This window comes from Struthio camelus, chromosome 14, assembly GCF_040807025.1.
Source record: "Struthio camelus isolate bStrCam1 chromosome 14, bStrCam1.hap1, whole genome shotgun sequence".
NCBI classification, from domain to species: Eukaryota; Metazoa; Chordata; class Aves; order Struthioniformes; family Struthionidae; genus Struthio; species Struthio camelus.
This window is the reverse complement of record NC_090955.1, coordinates 22,189,826-22,216,352: the sequence shown is the minus strand read 5'-3', so window position 1 is coordinate 22,216,352 and position 26,527 is coordinate 22,189,826. Positions and strand designations below refer to the sequence as shown.

General features: G+C 44.4%; 1 protein-coding gene across 2 annotated transcripts in view; it reads left to right on the top strand.

The window, feature by feature from the left end:
- STAB1 (stabilin 1) overlaps positions 1-26,527 on the top strand; it is a 68,008-nt gene that overhangs the window by 13,190 nt on the left and 28,291 nt on the right. For both annotated transcript variants that reach the window (XM_068907507.1, XM_068907509.1), the window contains exons 7-34: positions 733-828; positions 1,156-1,272; positions 1,968-2,164; positions 2,392-2,525; positions 4,072-4,199; positions 5,589-5,680; positions 7,515-7,637; positions 9,486-9,632; positions 12,020-12,082; positions 12,930-13,043; positions 13,431-13,484; positions 14,291-14,371; positions 14,671-14,829; positions 15,711-15,773; positions 16,998-17,099; positions 18,022-18,108; positions 18,536-18,647; positions 19,176-19,359; positions 19,662-19,755; positions 20,707-20,865; positions 21,939-22,034; positions 22,424-22,519; positions 23,447-23,494; positions 24,386-24,516; positions 24,907-25,018; positions 25,239-25,316; positions 25,691-25,792; positions 26,321-26,428. In XM_068907507.1, coding sequence (XP_068763608.1) covers positions 733-828; positions 1,156-1,272; positions 1,968-2,164; positions 2,392-2,525; positions 4,072-4,199; positions 5,589-5,680; positions 7,515-7,637; positions 9,486-9,632; positions 12,020-12,082; positions 12,930-13,043; positions 13,431-13,484; positions 14,291-14,371; positions 14,671-14,829; positions 15,711-15,773; positions 16,998-17,099; positions 18,022-18,108; positions 18,536-18,647; positions 19,176-19,359; positions 19,662-19,755; positions 20,707-20,865; positions 21,939-22,034; positions 22,424-22,519; positions 23,447-23,494; positions 24,386-24,516; positions 24,907-25,018; positions 25,239-25,316; positions 25,691-25,792; positions 26,321-26,428 — 3,077 coding nt within the window. The remainder of the gene's footprint in view (positions 1-732; positions 829-1,155; positions 1,273-1,967; positions 2,165-2,391; positions 2,526-4,071; positions 4,200-5,588; positions 5,681-7,514; positions 7,638-9,485; positions 9,633-12,019; positions 12,083-12,929; positions 13,044-13,430; positions 13,485-14,290; positions 14,372-14,670; positions 14,830-15,710; positions 15,774-16,997; positions 17,100-18,021; positions 18,109-18,535; positions 18,648-19,175; positions 19,360-19,661; positions 19,756-20,706; positions 20,866-21,938; positions 22,035-22,423; positions 22,520-23,446; positions 23,495-24,385; positions 24,517-24,906; positions 25,019-25,238; positions 25,317-25,690; positions 25,793-26,320; positions 26,429-26,527) is intronic.

The window sequence follows — 26,527 nt, the reverse complement described above, 5'->3', positions numbered from 1 at the left end:
GTCCATTTTCCCTACTGTGATTTCACTTTCTCTCCTTACCAGGGTGGTCCCAGAAAGCTCTGCAGTTTCTTGTCTCTTTTTAGCCAGCCCATGTTACCTACGTCCCACATCCCCCAGAAGTTGCCCACATTCCTTCCCAACTGTCTTTCAAACTCCTGCCACTGCCTGAGTTGTGAGCAACTTCTTCCTTGTTGCCCTCCCAACAAATTAATACGCACAGTGCTACTTCTCATTTATTTTATTTTAGGAAGTAATTTATGACCAGGGCAGCCTAGTTGCTAAAGAAGCCCTTGCTGACTATTGCCTGGTTCCCTTGCATCCCTGTAGATCTACGTAGCTGTGATCTCAGTGCTCGAGCTCACAGAACAGCGCCAATGCTAGGATCACAAGAGCAGGAGCCTGTCATAACACTCCCTCCTTCCTTGCTGTAGGACTGCAGGAGACTGGGAGGAGTGGGAAGGTAAAACATGTGTCTGAAAAGCTGGTCCAGATTTTGCATTTGAGACTGCTCTTACAGGGCAACACTTTGTTCTCTTCAGCTGAGGACTTGCAGTATGTCCTCTGGAAGCTCCAACTGGCACGGCTTCTCTTTTAGAAGGAACTAAGTGTGCTGTGGATTATTGGTGGGAAATCAGGGTGCCAAGTCCCAGGGCATTTGGCCAGTGCATGACCAGAGCCGTACACACTGCCTTGTAGCTCTTAAAGTCAGGTTTGTCTGGACTTTCTTTGCAGCATGTGACTGTGTGCATGGGGAATGCAACAGCGGTGTCACTGGAAACGGAAGCTGCACTTGCTATGGAGGCTACACTGGCCCCAGATGTGACCAAGGTAGATACACTGGTAGCTGAAAAGGGGCTAAAGGGGCTGTTGAGCTAAATTACGAAATGGGCTTGGATATAGGGAGGTGGCAGAGGGATAAATAGCTTGGGAAAGGGAAGATGATCAGAGTACGGGAGAATTGGACAAAGGGAAAAGCTCGGGTCTCTTTCCCACTCCGTAAGTGACAGTGGCCAAGAGGTACCATCTCTTTGTGCCTCTCTTCTTTCTCTGGAAATGAAGTAGATCCTCCTTTTCTCTCTTTTGTAAGGTAAATTGTATCTTCCAGAAGTGCCCCTCATGCTCAAAGGGAAAATTCTCTTTGCTATGTGTTTCCAGAACTTCCCCTTTGCAAAGGCATGATGTGTGAGGCTGACAGCCAGTGTGTGGTAAAGCACGAGACAGCGATGTGTGACTGCAAGCCGGGCTACAGAAAAAGTGGGAGCACTTGCCAAGGTGACAAACTTCCCTGTGACCCTAAATGGTCCTCTATTTGGAAAAATATTCTGCAGCTCTGGATGAATCTGATGACTGTGACTACAACAGTCTACCTAACTGTGGAGGCTTAAGGACCTGGTTTTTAGGAATCCCTTTAATATGACTCCATCCAGCACTTGCCTATATGTATGTACTGAATAACCATGACAGCAGGATACTTGGTGAGTCTGTGCCAGTTTAGATGAGTAAAGGCATGTAATTTGCATGTGTCTTCACTGATTTTAAATTTAAGTTTGTGAATTGCATTTGTTAAAAGAAAGTCAGTAACATCCATGTGACTAGCTAGCAATGGTTAGCTCCATTTTCACTGGCTTTTTGCAGTTTTAGCTGTTAAATTGACCATACTCCAGTTTCAGGTACTCCTAGACGTGATGGAAAATCAGAAGTAAATCCAAGCATCTTCCTTCTGTTACTGACCTTTGTGTTACTGAAGTAATTTGAGGAATGTCTCAACCAAATTCCTCCAATTAAAAAATCCAAACCCTCTGCTCTCTGAAATTATATATTTTCCTGGGAAATTTTAGAAGTTTAGTGGAATAAATTCGTTGTCCTCCATTCTTCCTGGGCCCTTGGCTTTCTGCTGTGCCACAGTAAGGGCTGTTTTGAAAACAGGATTTTGGTTACTCCTTCACCGCTCGTCTCTTTATTTGCAGTTGAGGATCCCTGTGCTTCTTCACCATGCTCCCCCTCAGCTGCATGTAAGGTTCTTGGACCACGAAAGTATGAATGTACCTGCAAAGAAGGATTTCAAGGAGATGGGAAGATATGCCAGCCCATAAACCCCTGTGTTGACAGCAATGGAGGCTGCCCAGAAAACTCTACACTCTGTGTTTACAAACGTCCAGGGGAGGTAAGGGCAATAACAGCATGTCAGCAACATGTAAGTGTCAGAAAACAGTGAGGAGAGAATTTCTTCCAATGAGGCTCATGATCATATTGGTCAAACCTACTATCCTCACTTTAAATTGTGCAGGTGGAAATCAGCCAGCTCTTTTTTTTTTTTTTTTTTTTTTTTTTTGCTTACTGGGTAAGAGATGATAAATGCAGAATTATAATCACTGCTTTGTCTTCCCTTAGGCATCTTGTGTTTGCAAGCCTGGTATGAGTAGGATAAATTCTTCAGCAGGCTGTTCTGTGTTTCCCAATGACTGCCGGCCATATTTTTGCGACTTGACTTCCAAGTGTGAAATTAATTCCCACGGGAATCCTAGGTGAGCCCATCTAAAGCTTGCTATTAAAGAAGCAGATTCTGCAGCTAGAATGGCAATTGTGTTTGGGTGCACTGAAAGAACAGAGACCTAAAAGAGGATAATGTGCCAGAGGCACCTTTTGAGAAGAGCCTATTTGTAATAAACCCATTGAAAGTAACAGGTTTTACTTCAGTAAGTGTAAATCTTAGCATGTGGATCACAAGAGGCTTTAAATTTGAGGCAGGAGAGTCCTCTGTGACATGAACTGGAGGAAGAGGAATAGCTCTGCAAGTTGGTGGTAGTAGTAGGATATTATTCAGTTAATGATCCGTCACTAAAAGGTGTGTGTGACTCATTTGGTTAGTGTGTTATTCTAAGAAATCCCACTTTTGGTTCTGAGGGCTAAATCTTTGGCTCTTCTCTCACTCAGCCCTGTAAGCAAGAAATGAATTAAAGTTGCGGAATGACAGGGAAGGGGGGCTGAGGGAAAAAAACACCAGACTTCATTTAGTCCTCTTCGGAGCAAAACACCTAAAAATTGATACTCCTTAGACGGGAAACATTGCCAGATCTAAGATCATTTTGGCATAATGGCCTCCCAAACGCCAGAGGAAGCTTCACAGAGTATTTTGTGTGTTAGCAAGAAAAGCTGGAGCTTCTCTGAGAGACGGAGACGGAAGAGGGAAAGGGCAGTCCCATCTCCTTGACCTTTCCTTCTTCAGTGTTGCTAAAACTTCTAGCGCTCCCCTGCTCATTGTGCGCTCCAGGCCAGAAAAGAAACACGGTGACTTCGTCCTCTGAAGGCATGCCAGTGAAGGGCAGGACTCTGTGCTCAGCACAGTCCCTGCCTTTAGCATATCTGTTCCTTAGAAGCTGGCACTCAGCCCTGTGAGGCTGGAGTAATGTCAGATTTGTCCCCTGTCCCACACGTTTCTGCTAGCAAGAGCAGAGCTGATACTTGGATAAAACCCAAACAGGAAAAAGTGTGGTTATCGGCCAGTAATCTTAAGTTGTTTCTGAGTAATGACTATAAATCCTTGTGAATCAGGACAGAGATTTTCTCATGTAGATAAGCCTTTCTGCAAAAGTCATTAGCCTGTTTGGAGCCTTCCTTAAGTCTAAGATGAACCACAGCTAGCTGCTGTGCTGGAACTGACACTTTTCACTGCGATATGATGAAGTCGAGGTGTCACAGAGGAGCTATTTATTTGCTGGATTTTCACTTATACCTTCATTTTTTATACTGACCTCCGATTTTCAGCTGCTCTTATGACTGGTACTGACTAAATACTTAGATAGAGAGGTCTTGATGAATATATTGTGGCTATCTGCGCACTGAACTTACTCTAGAGCAGTTTTGTTTAATCTCGAATTTACTTGCACTTCAGAAGTGTCCATCTTCTTTTCTGTCACTTATTTTAGACTAAAGTTACTAAGTTCTTACCTACACCTTAAAGTTGAGATTCATCTTCCAAATGTAGATATTAATATGTTGTCCCACTAAATTTGTCAAATCTGTTGAGAACTGCCTTATAATGGATTGCTATGTTTCATTTTTGTCTCTTAGCTGTGTCTGTAAAGAAGGGGAGATTGGAGATGGGAGAAGTTGCTATAAAGATCTCATGAGTGAAATAAATCAACAGAATTCGCGAGGAAGGTTTGTTAGGAGATTAAACGTCGCCAAGAAAATGTTTGGTAACTGTCTTCTGAATTTGTTTAGGGAACGGAGCAAGGGTGGGGACAAGAGTGTGTCAGCAACAGGCTAAAAGCTGCCAATCATAATAGAATTATTTCACAGTGTATGACCATGTGCTGCAAAATCAAACGAGTCACATATCTGAACTCATATTCTCAATGCTGGACTGTGAACTGAGGAAACTGTTGCAAAGAACAGTGTGGAAGAGTATTTGGTATTCATCAGTCCACAAAAGAAGGGAAACGTATGGCTCGGGTGTAATTCAAACCCCTTTGTATCAAACCACCAGAGTGTCTCCAACTTGCAGATCTATGCTGAAGGTTCAGCAATCTTTCAGCTGTGGCTGCATTTTCGAGCAGAGGTATCTCTATATGTGAGGCTGATGTGCCATGGATCCTCATCCAGACAGTGGTAGAGCATCTGCTTGTTTCTTTTCACCTAAGCCATTAAAAAGTCTCCTTGCCTGCTCATATTACATGTGAATGACCATTATACAGGTGAAAGAACTTTATCCTGTGCACTGTTGTACTTTTAAAGTGAGGAATTGCTTTGCAAAATGTGGAAAACTTTAGAAGCCATGTACTGCAAGCTTGGGGATTGGTGTCTGCAGAGGTTAATTTGTGCTTCTTTGTAACCCAAGGAAAGAATGAGACTCCTTTAGCTCATGACAAAACATTTTTCTGTTAGACACCTTCTCCAAATTATTCTCTGTACAGTCTATCTCCACTGACTTGACGGGGCAATAGAGAGATTAGGGCCAAAATTCAGAATAGTGTTTATGAATACCCCTCTTCCCTGCACGTACCAGTGTTACCAACATTCGTTTTTTGTATGTTTTCCATACTCATTTGTGCTATCAGCAACTGCACAAAGGTGTCTGGGTTCCTAACTAGTGTGCAGGGGAATTTAATACCTAACAGTCTTTGCTGATGTAGACTTTGTTGATGGGCCATTGATGACGGAGTGAAGGCTAACTACTGTGGGTTCAGAGCAGCTTCTCAAGAAACATTTAGTCTCAGTTAATACTGAGGACAACCAGAAATGAATTGTCTCAAGGGCAAGACTGAGGACATTTGGCCCAAGAATAAAGTAGTAGGAATGTGAGAATTAAATTATTGTGAGTATTCTGCAAACGTCAGCACTGATCCAAAGTACACCGAGATCACCAGCATCACTTCAACAATCTTGTGGGTAAGCGCTTAAAACTAATACCCACCTAGGTGGGCTGCGATGCCTTAGGAATCCCAAAGTCCCTTCAGTTCCTTGCAAATATATACTAGTCACTTGCTGAAGATAGGTGGACTGGATTATGTTGTTAACCAGAGGAATATCATTGCTGGAGTTAAACCACATGCCAAGTAACTACTTTATGTTGCCACTTTTTACAGCTTCTGGTTGTTCAATGTTGCTGACTAAATATGGGCCTTTCACAGTCTTTGTACCGTCCCTCCTTCTGATTCACGATAAAATGGAATTCAATGTAAGTTTTCTTGCTTTTAGCAAACTTTTACTCTGTTAGGATTTCTTCCTGCCTGGCTTCTGCAACCTATAAAACCAATGGACAACTGAGAAATTTTGGAAGGTAGTACTTGCACAAGCAATCTCTTGGGAAGACTGTTCATTGTCTGGTCAAGTTGCAGTCTCACAGAAGATGTTACATCCCTTTGCATTATTTTGAAAACCTCTGTCTCTCCCTTCAGTATTCCCAGAGTTTGTTTGTTTTTAATGTCAGGGAATATAACCTCAGAAAACCTAAATTCTTCTGGCCATTCTTCATTTAAAGCTCCTACTTCTTGTGTGTAACTACTCTCAACACTTTAGGTGGCTTTCACTGCTTCATGGTGGGATTTTCAAAAGCATTCAGCAGTAGTCAACATTCTTCTCCTATTGACTTCTGCTGCGGGGCACGTTTGGAAGTCACTCTCTACTAAATTATGAAAGACTCCTGATCCCTTAATTAAGCTAAATTGAATCTTGAGCAAAAATTTAGGATCTGAACCTCATGGGGGTTAAGACTCCTAGCCTCTATGCGAATTTTATAAATGCTTCTGATCTTTACAACAAGTCAGTCCAAAGCTCTGCACACAGATCTCTTGAATTCTGAAAAGAGGTTGAGATCTGCACCCAAGCATTGGATTTTGGCCATTCCTTGTCAGAGCCCCAGGTACGGGTATGGTGTTGACTTTTTGGGAAGAGCTAATTTCACCAGTGGGGTCAGCAAGGATGACAGGGCCAGAGAAAACTGCTATTGAAGCTGAGATAAGAGTTCAGGAGTTCTGGGCTTCAACAAGTAGGTCCTACAGGTCGCACTGCCATTTTATTTATTTTTTAATTAAACTGTGTTCATTTGCAGTAGTTTTTTCATAGCCAAGCCCAAAACTAGGCCATCCATTTTGCCATGACAGAGCCAAAAATCAGCATATGCGAGCTACAAATGCAGCTCATGCAGTAGAGATTTCAGTTGCATGCTAGGCAAGATTCCTGTTGTGTTTCAGCTGGAAGTTAGCTTTCAGCTAGCACACAAATATGAGAAGGGAAACGTCTAAAAAATAACCCGTTCAAACCCACCCCTTTTGAATGTTGCATTTCTAGCTGTACTAGAAATGTCATTCCTCCTCATGCTTGATCATAAAGCTATCTGTGCAGCAGCAGTAACTCATCTACAGTCTATGGAGCAACTCCTGGCTGAAAATGCCAGGGAATTAGCCATCTCCTAATACCTTGTTGAGCAGAGGTTTCCACTACAATGAGTAAGGCCCTGTGCCTAGGTCACAGTGGCAACTTCTAGAATCACAGAAAATAGGCCAGGAAGGGCCTTCGAGTTGTCTAGACCACCTGTTTCCCCCAAGGAAGGAGCACTTCTACTTAAGGCAGCAGTAATAGATGATTGTCTTAAAAAACACCTGTGATGGAAAGCGCAGAAAAGAAAAGGAGAAACCAAATATAAATTCAGCACCTCAGACCGTCTACATGGTCCAACGTAAATGAAGCCTGTATGTGAGGACCTTACACAAGTTTTGTAACCTGGGGCATGCAGGGATAGTTTTAAAATTGTCCAAATATAGTAGGTTTCTCTATAGCGGATCCCCCCAAAGTCACTTACCAATGAATCAGTTTCTCTGTGTTTGTGTGTGCACACACAAACAGAAGCAAAAGATTTGGTATAGTGGTCCCCCAGTGAACCGAAAATGAGGAGAGAAGGTCAAGCTTAAACGCTAAGAATTTCTATGTGTGTGATAGCTGGGAAAGAGGTACAGTGAGATTTTTAAAGAGCCTGCCTTTTTTCTCCTTTGTTTGGTTTTTACTCCCCAAAGGATACTGTTGCAGAGCATTTATGCAGAATACACATTGTTCCTGGTCTGCATTTGATAGAAGACCTGATAAAGACCAAGACTTTGTGGACCTTGTCCGGACACCAGCTGACCTTCAACAGCCAGGTAAAGGATCCCCTAAACTAAACTGAAGTCCAGGATCGCTACTTTCGTGTAGGGCTGACTGGGGCTCATGCATGGTTTTCTTGATGCACTTGCTTAACCAGAAAACCTTTTCCTCTAATTAGCCTGCCTGTGTTCAGAACAGGATTTCATTTCCACTTCTTTAAGAGAATCATAAAGTTGTAGGAGCTAGAAATGTAGTAGATTTATTAGATTATAGTCTATCTTCTTTTCAGTGTGAAACTGTTCTTCTCTTGCTACATATTCTACAGTGTTGTGTCTAACTTTAAATAATCAAAGTGACTTCTCTTGCCATCTTCTTGTGGTATGTGTGGTATGTGTATACCACCACTGCATCTGTGGTGCAGTAGGTTCCAAGGTCAGTTGTGGGGAGTGCAGTCAGAGACACACTGTGATATGTGCCCTGGTGGTCATGGGGCAAATGTGATGTAAGGCCAGATACCCCAGGCTTCTCTGTTCCTGCAGACAAACAGTTAGCCAGAAGCTGACTCCTAAGCTTGGGAATGGTCTTTCCTGAGCTTGTATATGTATTCAGGAGAAGAGAGCTTTTCCCCGCGCTCTTATCAACTGCAGCATCCATGTGGCTGCAGTGGGAGAGGCAGCAAGTCTCCCTTTGGACTAAGTGCTTCTCCTAGGAGATCATGCGCTTGGACACAGCTATGTGCTGAACATTTTCTTCTCCAGCTGCGCTTTTCTCCTCATTCTATTTTACTTTTCATGGTCATTCTAGCAAAGGGTTTTTCATTATTCTGTTCTGATATGGAAGATTGTTTTTGTCTTTTTCCTTTTTCAACTGACTCATGTTTTCCAGCATCTACTGTTCTCTCTCCATCCTGCACTTTTCCTGCATGCATGCTCACAGCTGGCCAGGGGAGAGCCGTATGTTTCCTCTCTGAGGATCCAGCCTTGGCCTTGAGGTCTAGGTTGTAATACGCGCACCCTGCATGCATCAAAAGGACAAAGCACTATCTGGAGTCAGGGAATCTGAACTGGGCTTGTCAGGTCCTTTTTAATTTCCTTTCCTGTTTGTTTACCCGGGAGTCTTTTGATCTGGGAAGTCTGTCCTCCCCTTCCTTTGTTTCAGCCAGAGTCCTTAGTGTTGTGAACTGAAGTTCAGAGCAGAGAGGGACAATCAAGAAATGCACGTGGTAAAACGAAAAGCACAGCAGGCTGTGCTTGCCTGGGTTTGGATTAGCTAGAGCACCAAGTACCTTGATGCTTAGTTTATAGGCTACACTTGGTATGCTTACATCACACCTAGCTTCCGTGTATGGTTGTATACAATATAGAAGGACCGGATATCAGCTGCAGTACCTTATAATTCAGGGAGCCTGACTTTTGGCTTTGTTATGAAGACTTCTTATTGGCGTTATGAGCTACTAAAAGCAGCAGTCAAAGCTGTAGTTCCAGGATTGCCTCGAAATTCTGTGCTCCAGTGCCCAGGAGGCAGCGCGCCTCTCTCCTTGCATTTGGCAGACTGAGGCTGCAGTCTGTCAACGGTGAACGCCCCCTTTTGTGATCCGGAGCTGGGACCAAGCATTGGTCACACTCAGGCAAACCCAGTTCTAGAGCTGGCCGTCCTGGATTGGATCCTCTTTCTGTAATAAGTACCCTAGGATCCAAGTACTACCCACACTCGAACAGAGGTGGGATGTCTGTGGTACACACTGAGGCCATCCCTTACGTTTACTTTTTCTGCAGCAGCTCCAGCTGTGTCTTTACCTTGATGATTTATAGGTGGAGCACACTGAACGGAGCCTTGGTCTGTAGATATATCATGAGAGCATGGATAAATTTACCACAAGAAAATAACCTTGTATTATCATCCAGATATACAGCAAATCATTTCGATATCAAGACCTGCCAGGGGAACTGTACAATGTTTTGCATTCGAACATACCAGCGGCCAATGGCATTATACATATTGTTAACACAATAAGGAAAAAAACCAACGTTGACAACATCGGAAACCCACAGGTACAAAGATATTCCTATTTCTTCTATTTATCGAGATAATAGAATAAACACTTAAAAAATTTTATTTCGATGGTTGAACTTCTTAAATCAGTGACACTTTTTTTTTTTTTTAAGGGAAAAAGGCTATTTATTTTGTTTCCACTCCTGTTAAGGCCTGTTAGGCACTGTTATGTCAGCATATCATTGAAAATAGCTAATAGCAGTACACAAGCTAGATACAGACCTTGCAATGATGCTTTTACAGTGCTTGGATAAATAGAGAGTTCTACTTTTTGAGTAGGATTGCACCCTTCATAGCCAATGAGCTCTTGTTTTCAGCTTTATTTTACAAGAGCGTAATAGCATAAATATCGAAAAAGCATTCTTCACATAAAACTCAAATTAAGATTTTTCTTTCATTGGTCTCTATTGCATTTTTAAAACTGTACTCAGAAAGGTTGTCTTGGTGTCAAAAAGATGTAAAATGAGGACAAATAATCACTGCAAACTTTTGTATTTTGAAGTCATGTCTTGAATTTAAGTCACTGGGTAGGGGTTTAAGAGTTCTCAGTTCAGTCTCTGCCTCTGCTAAGCACTTTTTTTTGTTAGCTGGGAGTATTTTTGCTACAGCTACCACACGGCTCTGCCTGAACATATGTATTTTGTTTCCATATGCAAAAAACAGCCCTATTACCTAACTACCTTCCTGCAAAAAATTACATAGGGTGACACATGCTCTTGGATTTGGTAGGATTTTGTTAGTAATCTGCACTTACTTTGCACCATCGTAATTAAACTATAAAGACAGTAGGGTTTTGTAGTGTTATGGTTGTAATTTGTGTGTTTAAAAAGCAGCTGGAACAATGCGCTGAGTATTAGTAGCTCTTGATTTCAAGTGCCCTGATCATGGTGTATCCAGTGTGTAAGTCCTGGGTCTTCAAATGGGTGTAATTGTGCCTGTCAGTGATGTTTAATGACCTGTGCGAGGATTTAAAGCAGATATCCAAAAAGGGGTGTCTGAGATCCAGCGGGAAAGCTGCGGTGAGCTCTGTATTTGTGGCTTAGGTAACTGCAGGGAAGAATTGGTAGCTATTCTGGTCATGAGGCTAGCCCAGCAGTCTTTCCTCCACCAGCTCCTGCAAATTGTTGGTACCCAGTACAACCCTGTCTGTCACAGCACTGCTGATATGCATGTTCAAAATGTGTTGGTGGATACAAACTTTTAAAGAAACTTGGCATGTTTTTTTGTGTCCCACAATTGGAGTGGTTTTTATCCACTGTCTGGTAGGAGGAGTAGGAGGTGAGTTGAATAACTGGAAGAGAGTGCAGGAGGGATGCTGGGTGGAGGGTAGAAGGGTTTTGGTTCGCCAAGAGCTGTTTTAGGGGCAGGATGTGAGTAGGGTACTGGTAGCAACTGTCATGATCCAACTGCAATGAAGACTGTCTGCTGGGATCTGAGCTAGCCTTATGCCAGCTCAGGCTTTATGCCATTGAGCCAGAGAGAGGCAGTTTTCTCCAGGATGGCAGGACGCCTGAGAGCGCTCCCTGTAGATTTTGTCTTTCTCTGGACCCCTTTAGACATTTCCTTTCCCTTGTGACGCTGCCTTTGCAATGAAGACTAGCGATCACACAAGTTATTTTTGGCAGCAAATCCCTTAGTATCAGTGTTTGCTGGAAATGTTTTGTGCCTCTGCATGTTCTGCAAGAAGCACTTTCTACCAAAAAACATGCAGATTTCGGCAAATGAAGGTCAGAGGGTAAGAATCCCTTCACAAGATCTGGTGCTTGGAAAGTCATTCATCTTGTTACCTTTGTCTTTCTGAGCTTCTGGTGTTGCATACCCAAAGAGCACCTGTTGCTCCTTTAATGAAGCAAAAATCTTAATAGGCAACCTGGCAAAAGGGGAAGCATCCGTTTCCTCCATGTTCTCAGGTGTACGCGTACAGATTGTGTTTTCTCAGCGCCGGGGCCCGTCTGCAGGTGGCAGAGTAAACTCTTGTCCTCAAAGCATAGAGTGGGCTTGAGAAGATAGAGCAGCTCCACTGCCTGCAAGCCCAGAGCTGAGTTGTATATGGCTGCAAGTAGTATGTCTCTAGTTTTAATGATGATAAGCGATTGCCTCTTCATTTAATTTAATTTGCAGAAGGGATTAGGAATACAGAAAGGTGCTGAAGTGCACGATGCCTTGGAAAATCTGGTTTGCTGTGCATGGGAATGAGCTTGTGCCTAAGCTACCGCAGGCTCAGTCCTTGCCAGGTCAACTGGCCAAGACAGTGGTTTTGATGCTGACAGCCTCCTGTAGAACTTTAGCGTGCAACCCATGAACATCAGCTAGCCAAAGGCATTCCAGTTTGTGCTCAGACCTTGCTTCAGACTCAGCCATTTTTTTCCTCTGTGTCTTCTTGTAGAAAACCATTGGTGAGATCCTTGCTTCAATGGAGATCTTCAATCGATTTGAAACTATACTGGAGGTGAGCATTTTTGTCTGCCCCAGGAAGGTGCTGCACTGCTGCTAATGCAAAGCAGGCTACTGTTTTCATGAGAACTTTGAATAACATTTAAATGCATTTCAGTGGTTTGGCTTGCTTTATGGATGTTTTTTTCTGAGTCACCACTTCTTATTTTGTGTATTTTATAAGCAAAAGTAATGGACAGGGAAGGTCTGGGTTCTAACACCTATCGGGGTTCTAGCAGGAGCAGCAAGCTCGCAGGTCTCTTTCTGTTTCTGTTCTCCCCCCTTGACCTCTCACCTGGCACAGAGCTTTTCTCCAAAGCACATTTATTTCTTGACCTCTGTGTCAGGACAAAGAGTGAAGGCCTCATTTCTGAGCATGCCTGTCTATGCCAAGCTAGGTTGAAGCTACAACAGAACAAAAGCAATCCTCAGGTTATAATCCATTGAGACTGCTGGCTAGGCTTGATTTAGTTGATATTTTTTACTAGGGACAAATTTTCCTTTTATTTTCACCAGATTCATCTGGCTCTGCCCTAGTTGCTCCTCCTAGCTCTCTTTTTTTCAACTCTATGACTATCATTTGACTTTAGTCCAGGGCTCCCTTGTGCACATTAGCTCCATTCACACCGATGGCTTCCTTGTCCAAGCTATGTTTTTATAACCTTTATGTCTCTGTCATGTTGCCTGCCTCACCTTGGTGTCTGGTTGCCTCCCGTGTATATTTGCTTTTCAATAGCGGTGTCTCTAGTGGGTTGCCTCAAGTTTCCTCTCCCTTTCTGACAGACCCCCCTCACTGACTTGTGCTAAAAATGATAAAAATGATGATAAAAATCTTGTATTGTTTTGCTGCTTAATTTTTGCAGAACTGTGGCCTGCCTGCAATACTAGATGGACCAGGCCCCTTTACTGTATTTGTACCCAGCAATGATGGTGTGGATAAGCTGAGAGATGGAAGACTCATTTATCTTTTCACAGAGGTGAGAGCTCATAACAATTTAAGTCTTAAATCAAGTGTGTCGCACTAGGTTTTGCTGGAACAGTTTGTGTGACATCGCTGATCACTGCTGAAAGCTGTTCTTCCTGGAGCTGACTAAACCATGTCTCTGTTTGTGTAAGACCTTGGGAGAGAAATGAATGCAGATGGAAGCAGCTATGAGAAATACATTCGGTCAGATTGTTTAATCTGATTTTTTTGCCTTTTTTGCTTTTGGGTAGGGGGAAATGAAGGAACTTACTCTCCAAGTGAAGTGACTATTATGGTACATTGGCAGTGTCAGCGGCTGGTTAAAAGAAAATGTAGTTGTCTCTTCTTACTCCTGAGCATTGAAGGGGTGTCTAGTTATTATGTTCCCTTCTTTCCTTAGGGCATAAATAAACTTCAGGAACTTGTGAAACATCATATCTACACTTCCGCAGCGGTAAGGCAAGCAGCTCTAATTTTAGATAATTGGGGTCCTTTGGGCCAACATATAAATGACAGTGTTGTTTGGCCACAGGGGCTGGAGTATCAATGACTTCAGCTGCTACTTCTTGAGCTTCCCCTGGGGCTGCAGAGAGGTGATCCAGGGTCTGATGAGGCAAAGCATTTAGCCTGGAAGTAGTCACCGAAAGGGAAAGCTTGTGCGCTTCCATCCAAAGCTCTGAGTTTCCTGGGGCTGATTGTACTCCTTATTCACATGGTCTTTACAATGAAAACATTGTCTACAGAGTTTGCTGCAGGCAAATGCTCTCTTTTTATTGCATTAATTTGTTAAACTGTTAATTAGGAGAGTGTATCTTAACTATGAACCCCCCAGCCCACAGTTCCCCTAATAGCAGCAGCACAAAAGTCACAGCTAAGTGAAGAATTGGTCCAAACTCCCCTGCCTCTTTTCCTCGTTTCTAGGGCTCCACCAACGGCAAAGTTAGAGACGGAGAACCAGTCCATGTGATCCTGTGATCTGAGCTGGTTCTGCCATTCTTGTACTGCTGTGTAATCGCTGTATAATTATATCACTGTTTGTGGTATTGCAAACAGTTCCCACAAAGCCTGGTTTCTCTCTGACCCATTGTGCCCACTGGAGATATTTCCTGCAATGTAAATGATAAAGCCAAATCCCCTTCAAAAGGTTTTTTGGTGGTGGTTGTTGTTTTTGAGGGGAGGATATCCTGGAAGGATTCTGTAACCAGTACTGAAATGGGCCTACTCTTTTCATGGTACTATTCCCTCATGTTTTTATTTCAGGTGACTGTAGAGAAACTGATAATGATGCCACACATTTTTACTATGGCTAACCAGATAATTACCATCAACATCAGTGCAGATGTAAGTATGAATCAGAACCCTTTTGGGCAAACCCCCTGTGCTAGGAGAAAGTGTGGCTGTGGTTCTGAACCGTGTACTTTGGGCCCAGCTCTGCTTCCTCCTCTGCTTAATAAACAAGGCTCATTTAAAGTCACTGGATTGTTTTTGCTTCTTATCCCATCAGTGACTCCACTAAGAGGCTTGACTATTTATGTGGCTGTACTTGGTGGTGTGTACCATCCATCTCCTGCATTGGTTTATGTAGTTGATACTGTCTAACAGGGTAAAAAACAGGTAAATTATCTGTGTTTCTGCATCAGGGAAGAATTCTGATGGACGAATCGGGGATCCCCATAAATATGAGAAACATTGTGGCATCAAACGGTATCATTCATACTTTGGATGGCATCTTCATCCCTCCTTCAATAGTCCCCATTTTGCCTCACAGATGCAATGAAGAACAGCATAAAATTGTGACAGTAAGTCAACTTTGCCCAGTCTCAAGCTAGCGGCTGCTGTAGGCCTCACACTCTCCTGGAGGGATGAGAGCAGTCCATAGAAATTACATTTGGGAAAGGTGTTTTCCTTGAGATGTCCCCTAATGTGAAGTTAGCTAGCATCAGCAGCATGAACCATGAACTCCTGCTAGTGCTTTGCACTGCTTTTTGGCAAGTCAGCTGCCTCCTTCTAGGTAGTTGTTCTCTCCCTGGTTCCATCCTACCTTTGATTCAGAAAGGCCTTATGTGGTCTTGTTCATACCATAGTTACTAACTCAGCTGGCAATGCTTCGGTCCTGTCACTGTCAACATCAGTCTCCTATAAGTCTGGACACGAGACATTTGTTCAGTAGCAGGTGTTACAAATTCTGGTGTGGTATTCTCACCTGAACACCTCACTCATTCGAGGTCCCTGTTCTGCAATTTGACCCTTGGTAGGTTACTGAGGACAGAACATGAGGCTTTGAATAAGCAAGAGATTTCTGAATTGGGACCCCCACAAATAATCCAAAGCGAGAAGAGGGTCCACACAACTTCCTGATTTAGTAAGACCTGTTGCGTGAATGCCCAAAGACAATGCCCTATGTTTTCTAGCATATCCGCGTATCTAGTGGCTGAGAGATTCACAGAGACAGATCCCATCTTGCAGTCAGGTACAAGCATCTCCTTGAGACAAAGAGGCCATTTTATTCAAGTGAAAAATCTACCCCATTTCAGAGCCTAGAAATTCCCTTTTAGAAAGGTTGTTGATACATGTCACGATGTTTTGGATATATATACTGGGAGCAGTAACTCTGTAGTGTTCTTGGTGTAAGGAGTGGGTGCCTTTGAGATTACCTTTTCCTCTCTTGTTTTCTTAACAGGGCTCTTGTGTGGGTTGTGAGGCCCTTAACAGCAGTGTTTGCCCACCTGGTAGCAGAGAAATGGTAAATATTAATAACTGCTCTGTACTATTTCTTAGTCTGAAGTCTGTTGAACCAATGCAGGGAGCTCTGAGACAGTTTATGTGCTAAATAAAGTGGTAGACTTGCAGCTTTTAGCACCTCTGCTCTGCTCTGCCTCGGGCAGTGCTTTCCTACATGTACATCGAGTCTTCCAGCTCCTCCAACCTGCCAGAACCAAGTCTGACCGCATTCATGCCATCCAGCGCTACCAATGCCTATAGCATGGTCAGAGACAGAATGGCAGCAAGCTTCTGCCCTGTAAAGGATGAGAAACAATTTATTCCTGGCCTGTGCTGACTGTTGCTTCAGAGATGAGCAGAACGGACTGGAGGTGCAGTAAGGAGGAGGAGGCGGAGAGCCCATGTTTGAGTTATCACATGCTAAGTTTAGCAGAACAACAATTTCTAAGAAGTCCCAATATGAAGGCCCGGCCCAAATCACTTTTTGTGAGAGAAGTGAAAGCCAGAGAGGAGTTCAGCACTGCTGACTCTGAGGGAGTCTTCTGAGGGATCTGATTTTCAGGCGGATTGCTCATGCTCTCTTAGCATGAATGTCTACAAATGGAGTGCTGCAAAATCACTAGTCACTCATTTTCCTCTCTGACTGAGGCCAGAATCATCTTGGGCCCTGTTCTGCCGATGTGTGACTCTGTGACAGGTCACTGGACATTACCGCAGAAATTATTTGCAGTTCTCCCCTCTTTCCCTCTCCCTCCCTCTCACTTTCCCCTTTCCTCTTTCCCTTCATCCCACCTTCCTTCCTTCCCTCCCCACCTCTCCCTCTCTTCTCCCTGTCTCCCCCTTCTGACTCTTCTCCCCTTCCTCTCTCTCACTTTCTCTCTCACTCTCCCCCCTTTCTCTCTCCTCCTCCTCCCTCTCTCTCTCTCCTCCCTTCTCCCCTCTTCCCTCCCTCTTTTTCTTCCCCATCCCTCCTCTCCTCTCCCCACCAACTTGCTCGCTTTCTCTCTTCATCATAAGCACTGTTATTAGAACAAAAGGGCAGCACCTTGGCTCTGATTTGTGAACTGCTGAGAGCAAGAGGAAGCTGCCATATGCCTTCTTTCATGACAGGCATGCCATAATCGTATCTTGTTCACCTTGGCTCATTTGTGAACTTCCTCAGCTCAGAGATATGCATAGTTGCTCTCTGCAGCAAAAAGAGTGGAGGAAAAGGTTACAGTGCTGATAAGTTGTCTTGTTCCTACAGGAACCAACACTCTTCCCAAAAGAATGTGTCTACCTTCACGACCCAGAAGGTCTGAATGTCCTGAAGAAGGGCTGTGCCAGGTACTGCAATCAAACCGTCATGGTGAGTGTGATGTGAAGTAGGGAAGATCACATTTCCTTTGAAAGGAGCACAGCTTGGCTCCTCCTTATTCATTGAAAAGACCTCTGACTCCTTGAGCTGTGAGAAGGCTGCATGGGAGCAAGAGGAAAGCTGTCCTGTGGGAAGGCCTGCCCCCAGGACTGTCACATGAATTGGCTATGTGCCCTCTCTTTGGTAAACAGAGAGCAGAACACACGTTTCTGGAAAGTAGCTCAGTTAAACCTGCATCAAGTATGCCAGCTGTGACCAGCCAAGCTGGAGGAAGCCACGTGACAAATGGTGCAGGGTTGTGGCATGTTTCTCTGGGAGAGCCCTGTTTTGAGCATGCCTCCCAGAGGAAACAGAGCAGAGTGAAAGTGAAAGCTGTAAAGTGATTACATCCTGTTTATGAAACATTGTCACATGGTTTGGGAAAGTAGCTCTTGTCCCAGTTTAGAGATTCATCTGCAACTCCTGAGCTGTCACAGTGCCAGCTCTATGATATGATTTGAGGATGTCTCATTAAATACCACCTGGATGTTTGTCTTCTGATTTTTCTTCCATTGGTCATTCGTGACAAGGCCTGCAATTCACCCCTGCAAAGTCCCTCCAGAAGAATGCAGTCCTCAGCAAAGATGAAGCAGGAACAAGTGAGCTCCTACAATGTCACAGAAAGCGCAGAAGATAGTGCATAAGATAGTTTATGCTAAAAAGAATTGACTGTGAGCAAAAATAGGGATATTGTTGGAAAATAATTTAAGTGCAGAAGTTCCTAGAAATGCAAATGCCAAACGAGACAGTCCACTTCCATGCAGTCCATGGCCACAGGGAGGAGGACCAGTATTTCAGAACTGTGAGGGCAGGGAGACTGCAGACAATGCTTGCTGAGTCACTTGGCACTTTACCGATTTTGCTTTTGTTTCAGAAACCTGGATGCTGCAAAGGATTCTTTGGTCCAGACTGCATGCCATGCCCAGGGGGATTTTCCAGTCCTTGCTATGGCCGGGGAAATGTAGGTGTCAAAGAACCTGCTGTACTGCAGTGACCTGTTGAGTCAGGGTTGTTAAAGAGCGTTGTTAGCTTATTTGGCCTTTAATGGCAGTGTGGGTCATTTTTTATTTATGGTAACAGCTGTGGCTATAGATAAGTATTTTTCAGCATTTGTGCTCCAGAGCTAAGCCTGTGGTATTGGCAGCAGAGTATCCAGAGAGAATGGCACATCCTCATGGGTGGGTTTTCTCTCTTGAGCTCTACCATGAATCATTTCGTAGCTTTTGGAGTCAGCTCTGGCTATGGGGGATTTTGTATTACCACCACCACTCTTCAAAGTCCTGCTTTTTGCTGCAGCTGTCAGAGTGCCTTTGAAAGATATCAATGCCCCAGCTTTACCTTCTTCCCTGAGTTTCAATGACTTGGTTTTCTTTTTCTTTTCTTTCCAGTGCAGTGATGGCATACAGGGGACTGGCAACTGTCAGTGCTTTGATGGTTTCAAAGGAATAGCCTGCCACATCTGTTCAAACCCGAACAAGCATGGCGAGAACTGTGATGAAGGTTGGTAATTCTGATGGAGAAACTAGAGGAAAATGTGGGGCAAAGACAGTGCAGGTTCATGTATCCTGGATTCCCTTCTGGCAAGACCAACATCACAAAGGAAGGGATGGAAATGTCATCACAGGGTGTCCTTTCAAACAGCACTGGAAAAAACGTGGCTGATATGACAGGGCGATGTGGGTCTTGGAAACATTGGCCAAATTGAGATGTGATTTAGATCTCTCCTGCTTGGAAAGAAAAGGCATTTTTCTTCCCCGGTTGACAAAGTTCTTGTGCTGGATGGCCTAAATTTGAGCCTGTCCTTAGAGCCCATAAAACATATTGACGCAAGCAGTCACCAAGTTCTCTGGCCAGGTTTTGAAGTAAGACAGATGTGTCTCAGCAGATGTCCCTCTGTCAAGAACAGATGTGACAGTGTTTTGGTGTTACGAGAGACTGTGAAGGAAAGATGCGAATCTACAAAATGCCATCACTGTGGCAATTTCTGGACTTGATGTAGTAACTGATCTTACTCCATGTGCTTGACAGATTGTGGCTGTGTCCATGGCGTCTGTGACAACAGGCCTGGCAGTGGGGGCGTATGTCAGTCCTGGTCCTGTAAGGAGGGCTATACCGGGAAATTCTGTGACAGGACATCTAAGAACTGTGGCCCAAGTGGGCTGTCCCAGTACTGCCACCAGAACGCTGTCTGCAGCCTCAATGACACGGCAAGGTCAGTCTTTCTGGTACACAAATTCAGGTGAGCGCTTTGTCATTGCAGAGTCACACAGTGGCTGTCAGGCTGCCAGCCCTGTAGTTGTGTGCATGCCTCTGAGTATTTGTTGGACAGGATCATCTGAGTAATGCAGCCTGCTGTGCTAGGAATCAAAGTCAGAAACTTGCTGTGCTTGAAACAGCACCAGCTGCCTTTTTGCTCTCTGCTGAATGACAGAAGGGGCTGCGCTGTGCAGCTTCTGTGCGCTTGTTACTGCTCTTCATGTGTCCCTCGGCGTCTCTTCTGTGCTTATTTTTAAGATGCATCTGCATGGATGGATATGAAGGGGATGGCTTTTCCTGCCAGCCCATTGACCTGTGCAGTCAGCCAGAACGAGGAGGCTGTTCACAGAACGTAAGTGGGTTAGACTGTTGAAGCATGGAGAAGCAGCACCTATTGATTAGAGCAGGGATCTAGGACTCTTAGGACTGTTTCAAATTTGTTCTCTGCTAGTCTTGTGCCTAGTTTGCCCTGTCTGCCCTGTCTGTATGACAAGGTGGAATAATAGTTACCTCAACACCGTCATCATGAGGACGTCAATCATTTAGGTTGGTGCTAAAATGCAACACCCCGGGGGGAGGGTTTGACTGGTTTGCACAGATGTTTTGACAGTTGCAGAGATTAGCTGTCCAAATAATTTTTATTTTGTCTTAATCTCCCCCTCAAGTTTTTCTAATGTGTGTTAGTTTCTCTGTTCCTGTATTCAGGCTGTAGCTTAGCTGTGAGCGCCAACCTATGTTTCTCAGTAACCGCCAATGCCACATAACTGTCCTTAGTAAAGAACTGTGGTGCTTTAGGATGCAATGGACTGTCAAACAGTTGGACTTCATAATTGAGACTCCCTCAGCGAGAGGAGCACATTGGGCCATGTAAAAGGAAATAGGATGGGACTGGGAACAAATTAGGTCATTTCTGGGAGAGATTGGCCTCCGTCAGTGATTTCCTTCCTGCACGTCTAAGCAGAAGATTGTGCTCCTCCTCTCCAGGGAATATTTCTTCTGAATGTAATGGGAGAGCTATACAGGACAATAGGGAATGCCCTGGGTGTTCTCAGCCATCTTAGATACCAGTATCTGCCTCTCTGAAAACACTAAATGTTTTCAGAATCACTTTCTCTCTCTTATGAAATTGTCTAGGACTTTTCTGTAAAATATGTTCCCACCCCCCACCCCTGGTGCTGGAATCAGAGCTGGCCATTCAGAAACTCTCCCCCAGTCTGAGGAAACCAATTTGTTGCTGCGTTTGTACTGCACTCCCTCCCTTCTTCTGCTTAGTGTAATGCTTTTTCTCCCCCTTCTCCTGAAGGCTCTGTGTACCAGCACGGGCCCCGGCACTGCCGTCTGCCAGTGTAACAAGGGCTGGACAGGGGACGGGAAGGCCTGCGTGGCTATAGACAACTGTATGCTGGAGAGCAGAGGCGACTGTCACATCAACGCCAACTGTGTTTATATTGGCCCTGGCCAGGTATGGTCTAGACTAAGCAGTCTGATGTTGGACTTACACTTCCTAAGCTGCTCTGTAATGGCCTGGGATTGCAGAGGTAGAAACTGGGCCTGTGAGCAGTAAGGCTTGCTTGTGTGCTGCCCGACAGAAACACCGGCTCCTGTTCAACCCACACAGGGATGCTAATATGTGCTGAGATGCACTGACATGTTTTTGTCTCTGAAACTTTTGTACAGCAAAGGGAGGAGACCACATTTCAAAACATGGCTCAGTATAAGGCTTTGGTTCCTGTGCCCCCCTTTTTCGCAGACTGCAGCACTGTGAGTTCCCAGAGCAGGCTGCCAGCCATCCTGACTCACTGGACATAGGCCACTGCTGGAGCAGAGGCTGTGGGCCCATCCTGCCACAGAATATCCTGGGTTCCTCTATCCTGTATGTTTTGCCTTCAAAGAGCCCAAATGTTGAGTAGCTCATCTCTGGGCTGTGTTAAAATATATAGAAAAGCATGTGCCGCTGTTCATATTGTCAGTGGAGGGAGCTGGGCTGGGAGACATGTATCCTGAGATAGGAGGAGCGTATGTGGGAGAGAAAGCCTTTCAAGGTAACGCCTATTTCTCCCCATTGAGCGTGGCAGAAAATTGGACAACTGGCTGAGAAAAGGTGCCAAATCTGTAGCAGAGGTGAGTAAGGTGAGATGTTGCAAGTACGCTCCTCGATATTTCAAAAGCGGGAAGCTTGGAAGTTAGCTCCTCTTCTCTTTCTGCTGTTCACAGAATCACAGGATGGTTGAGGTCAGAAGGGACCTTTACAGATCATCTAGTCCAACCCCCCTGCTCAAGTAGGGTCACCTAGAGCAGCTGCCCAGGACCATGTCCAGATGGCATTTGAGTATCTGCAAGGATAGAGATTCCACAACCTCTCTGGCCAACCTTTTCCAGTGTTTAGTCACCCTCACAGTAAAAAAATTTTTTCCTTAGATTCAGACAGAACTTCCTGTAGTTTGTTTCACAGTGGTCACTGGTGGGTGTATTTTAACCAGCAAATGAAGATGCTCTAATAGGCCTGCAGAACTGAAATGTGTCTCTTTCTTGAAGAGCAAGTGTGTGTGCAAGAGGGGTTACGCTGGTGACGGCCACAGTTGCGATGCAATCAACCCATGCCTCATGGACAACGGTGGCTGCCATGACTTGGTGAGTAGCTAAAGAGCTGCCTCAAGGTTGGCATGGCAGTGGAGTTTGCTGTGCTCCATGACAGAGGTTTTCCAGCCATGGCATTGAGAGAGCTGTAAGGATTTATGCTACTGGCACACCACTGAGGCATAGAACTGTTCGGTCTCTGATTTACCAAGGAGGATCCTCTCCCTTTTTACAAATTTACACAACCAATGTACTAGGTGATGGCTTTGCTGCATACAGTATAAATTCAGTACCACCTCAAAGGTGACTGTAACAGGAGGAAGATGCTTGTGTGGTTATTCCTCTAGCCAAGGCCCTGGGAGACCAGAATTTGATTCCTAAATAGGTGCAATACTGCATAACTTCTGTTTGATCTGTAATCTCTCCTTTCCTTGTATTGACAGGCTACGTGTGAACCCCTTGGAGGAGGGGAGAGGTCCTGCACTTGCCCTCAAGGCTACCTGGGGGATGGCACGACATGCTATGGGGACATTCTAAAAGTGAGTAAAGAACAAATGTCTGAGATCTTCTTGAGATCAGAGAAGAACGGGTGTTCACAACAGACGAGCTGGCTCGGAGTAATGATAACAGAAGCAGTTAACTGCTTTCTTTTTGTCAGTTGTGTTTCATTTTTACTTTGGAGGGTGTTTCCATAGGCTCAGGAAAAACTACTGCCCCGACCTTTCCCTCAGAGACATTCAGCTTCAAATGTTCGACCTGCAAGTGAAGCAGCGAGTGAGGGCAAAGCTTCTTGCGGAGTACCATGAGAGTCTGGAACAGGGGACCCTTTCACATTTGCGTAGCTGTGAATCAATGGCAGCTTGCAAAGGGAAACTACTCTTGACAGATTCTCTATCCTTTTGTCCCGTTAAGTGACACTGCAGATAACAGCCGCCTTGCACCTTCCCTTTCTGTTACCTGAGCTGACAACTTCTGCCATTGCCAGCCTGCCGGCACATGTGTGTGTGTCTGCCCAAGACCAAGGAGAAAGCATTGATGCCAATGCCAATGCGTCCTAGAAACCATCGGCAATAATTTCTAAGCTGCTTCACCCGTCTGTGCTGTGCAATAGGCCATGTCTCCTTTGTTATCTGGAAGGTTTTCCTGGTGAGAGCTAGCAAGGCCCATTTTCTCTCATGAAACACCATTGTGGACTCAGCCCCTTCCCGGGAAACAGGAGCAATTGCAGAAGAGTTGAAAAGGATTTGCTTATTTGGGGAATTTATTTTTTTATTGTTTGGAGTTTCATCTCAGGAGTGCTCAACCTTCCCCATGATACAAGGTGTCTGTAATGGTTGTGTGATGAGAAGGGAATGACTAAGTCATTATTGCTGGATTTGAAATTGCAAAGGGCTCCTTTTCCGCAGCCTGCCCCGCAGCCCTAGGGGCTTGGCAGAGGTAACCCTTTTGTCATTTCTGTTTGGAAGGAGCTGGCCAGGAGTTCGTACTTCGCAGGCTTCTATGACTGGGTTAAGGTAAGAACAGCCATGGGATGCCAGCACGGGTAAGTTCTGTAGAAGTGAAGTTGCTGTGAATGCTGCTCTTAGAGGAAGGGCGTCCCCATTTATGTTTTCCATTACAGAAAAGTAAAACAACAAGAAAGGTTAAATTGTTATAGTGCCGGTGTGTAGAAAAGCTCTGGAAATTGAGACGAAGACTGGGCTATAAGTGTGTTTGGAGGGCCTTGTTTCTAGCACAGGAAAAAGCTGGGGCTGCGTTACACTTAATTTTCATGGTTGTATCACCTGTAACTCCTAGCTGTCATAAGGTAGCACAGAAGGAAAAGAAAAAGGGATGCATAATAATAGCTGCTGTTCAAAAGAACATGCTGAAGTTAGGCTATGTATTTGTTTCTTTTCTTGTTACTGGTTTTCTATTTCCAGTGTGGTAATTACAGAGGCGCTCCACAGGCTACAGCAAGTCTGTGGAGGCACACTATGGCAATACAGCATCTGATCGAACCTTAGTTTACCTGTCCTGCTGCATACACTGCTTTTGCTAGGAGTAATCTTGGCCCTTGCCCCAAAACTGATGTTGAGGGTTCAGAAAGGATTTATGGATTTGAATGAATGGATTTGAAGATTACTTGAAATACAGAAATAGCGCTTGGAGCAGCAGGCTTTCCCTTGTGCACGCTTGGTTATCAGCTGTTTGGCTAAACCATCTGTGGTGTTCATTGATTGCCCACAGCAATCTTTCACACGTCAGGACAGCCTGCTGTGCTGCTGAATTTACACTGTCTTTTTGCACACCCTTTCCATTAGACTGCAAGAGCGGGATGGCCGCTACAGCTGCCGGTTATGTTTTGCGGTTTTGGTGTGGCACTGGCATGTCTTATTTGTTCATCTTTGTGCTTTGGACAACAGAAATCTCTCTTCAGCATCCCAGCAGGAATCAATGTCACTGTCCTGGTGCCATCGGAAGCAGCTATCAAAAACTTGAGCAAGGCTGAGAAAGATATCTGGTTGACCCCTTATATGCTGCCATTTTTAGTCAGGTACGAAGAGACTCCTGCCTTTGCTTTACTATGCCAAACAACAGTAGCACAAAGCCATGAGCTCAGTTTCTGCTCATGCAAGCCCAATCAAGAGTTATCTTGAGATAAAATAGAAGCAAAGTTAAATACCTAGCAGGCAAAGAGTTTACTAGGCAGTTGAAGTGTAACAGAGGTCAGGCAATTGATAGTGGGTTTATTTTGTTTGTATTTACAGAGAGATATTTTTCCTCACTGCCATCCAAGGCAAGGAATTTCCTCTCTCTGTTGTTTTCTCCACATGCTTAGCTCCTTGATGCGAGAGATGCATGAATGCTGGGCTTTATGGTCTTATCTCTCTCTCATTACAAATGGTGCCCCAATCTCTTCTTTACCTGCACGTGTTCCCTTCAGGGCCCACTTTCTCGAAGGTGTCTTCACTGGTGAAGAGCTCAGGAAGTACAAGAGACCAGAATTACCCACCCTCAGCCCACAGACCAAATGGCAGATAAACACCAAGAGTGACGTAAGGGTTTCTTATGCAACATGCACATACCACTATCAAATTAAACTGCTCGAGAGCTGCTGTACCTTGTGGGGAACATAGAAGGGGCACTGATGCCCTGAAATTCATGACACTTTTAAAAATGGTACCGAGATTAATCACATGCAGCCTTGAATGAACAGTATATATGGTTTGCATCTGCTTGACAATTTCTGATGCTCTTCCTCTGATACTTTTGTAGGTATTAACCATTCAGAACGCAAGTATAGTGGTCAGTGACATCCCTGCCAGCAACGGCATTATTCATGTCCTTAGTAAGGTATGTTGGTATATGCAATATTGGGAAATGTCACTGTTATTGCAACGCATTTGCATTGTGGCATCTGTTGTGGGGGCAAGGAGGAATACGTATATGGACGGTTAGGAAGGGATATAATGGCAAAAATACATTTGATTATCACAGGGTCCTGACAGATGTTTCCTGTGCAGCAGTGTTTAACATTTAAAGCATTTGTCTCCAAAGCAGGCGGGGAGTTCCTCTTCTTTTGGCTGACAGAAGTAGAGTCAAGGCTAGTGCAGAATAATGTGGTGAGGCCATTCCTAATTACTCTTGCAAGCAGGGCAGGAGTCTAGTGTGATTTCCCCGAGTCCCTTGGGGGCCTGACCTAACTGATGAAATCACTTTCCCCACAGGTTTTGTTGCCTCCTGTAGAAGATATCCCACCGAGTCCCCCAGGTCTGCAGAAACAGCTTGACACAGTCACCTCATTCAGCACATTCAAAGAGTTGTTACAGGTAAGTAGCTGGTGTGAGTTCTGTTAAATCATGCTTGTTGCAATCTTCTTTTGAGCAAATGCCCAAGTTACCATGTATAGAGGGGCCTAAACATGGACGGCCAGGTGAGAAAAGGGGAGCATCTGAGCTTCCTACCATTCCAGCATCATGTTCTAGAAATGTCCTATTGAGCAGCCAAGGGGTTATAGTCTCATAGTTAGATCTCTCTTTACATCTTTGGCATGTTATTACAGGGGAAAATGAGCTGCCTACTGCAGGCAGACAGCAGGCAGGCTCACTTGCTTGAATACAGCAGAGAAACCTACAGTAAAAGAAAGGTTTGCTTATAACCAAGAAACAGCACCAATGTCAACCCAGGGAGGAGACCAAGCAGTTAGACATATGTGCCTGAGTGAAAGTTGTATTTTGTCATATCCAGTTTTCAAGCAGTTCCTCTAGGGTTCTTGTTTTTAGAATTGATTTTACCTGCAGTTTGGTTTTAGTGAATACAAGTGTAATTGCTAATGTTACTGTTTGGACATTTTTTAGCAATACCAGCTCATTGGAAAAATTGAGTCCTCTGAAAAATATACAGTATTTGTCCCTGGAAATAATTCCATTGAGGAGTACTGCCGTGCTGCCAATGTGACGCAATTGGTAAGCTCACTGCTTGCATACAGTCTGAATATGCATTGTGGTAATTGCAAGGACATATATACTGTCAAATCCTAAACTTGAGTTGAGTGGATTTGAGTA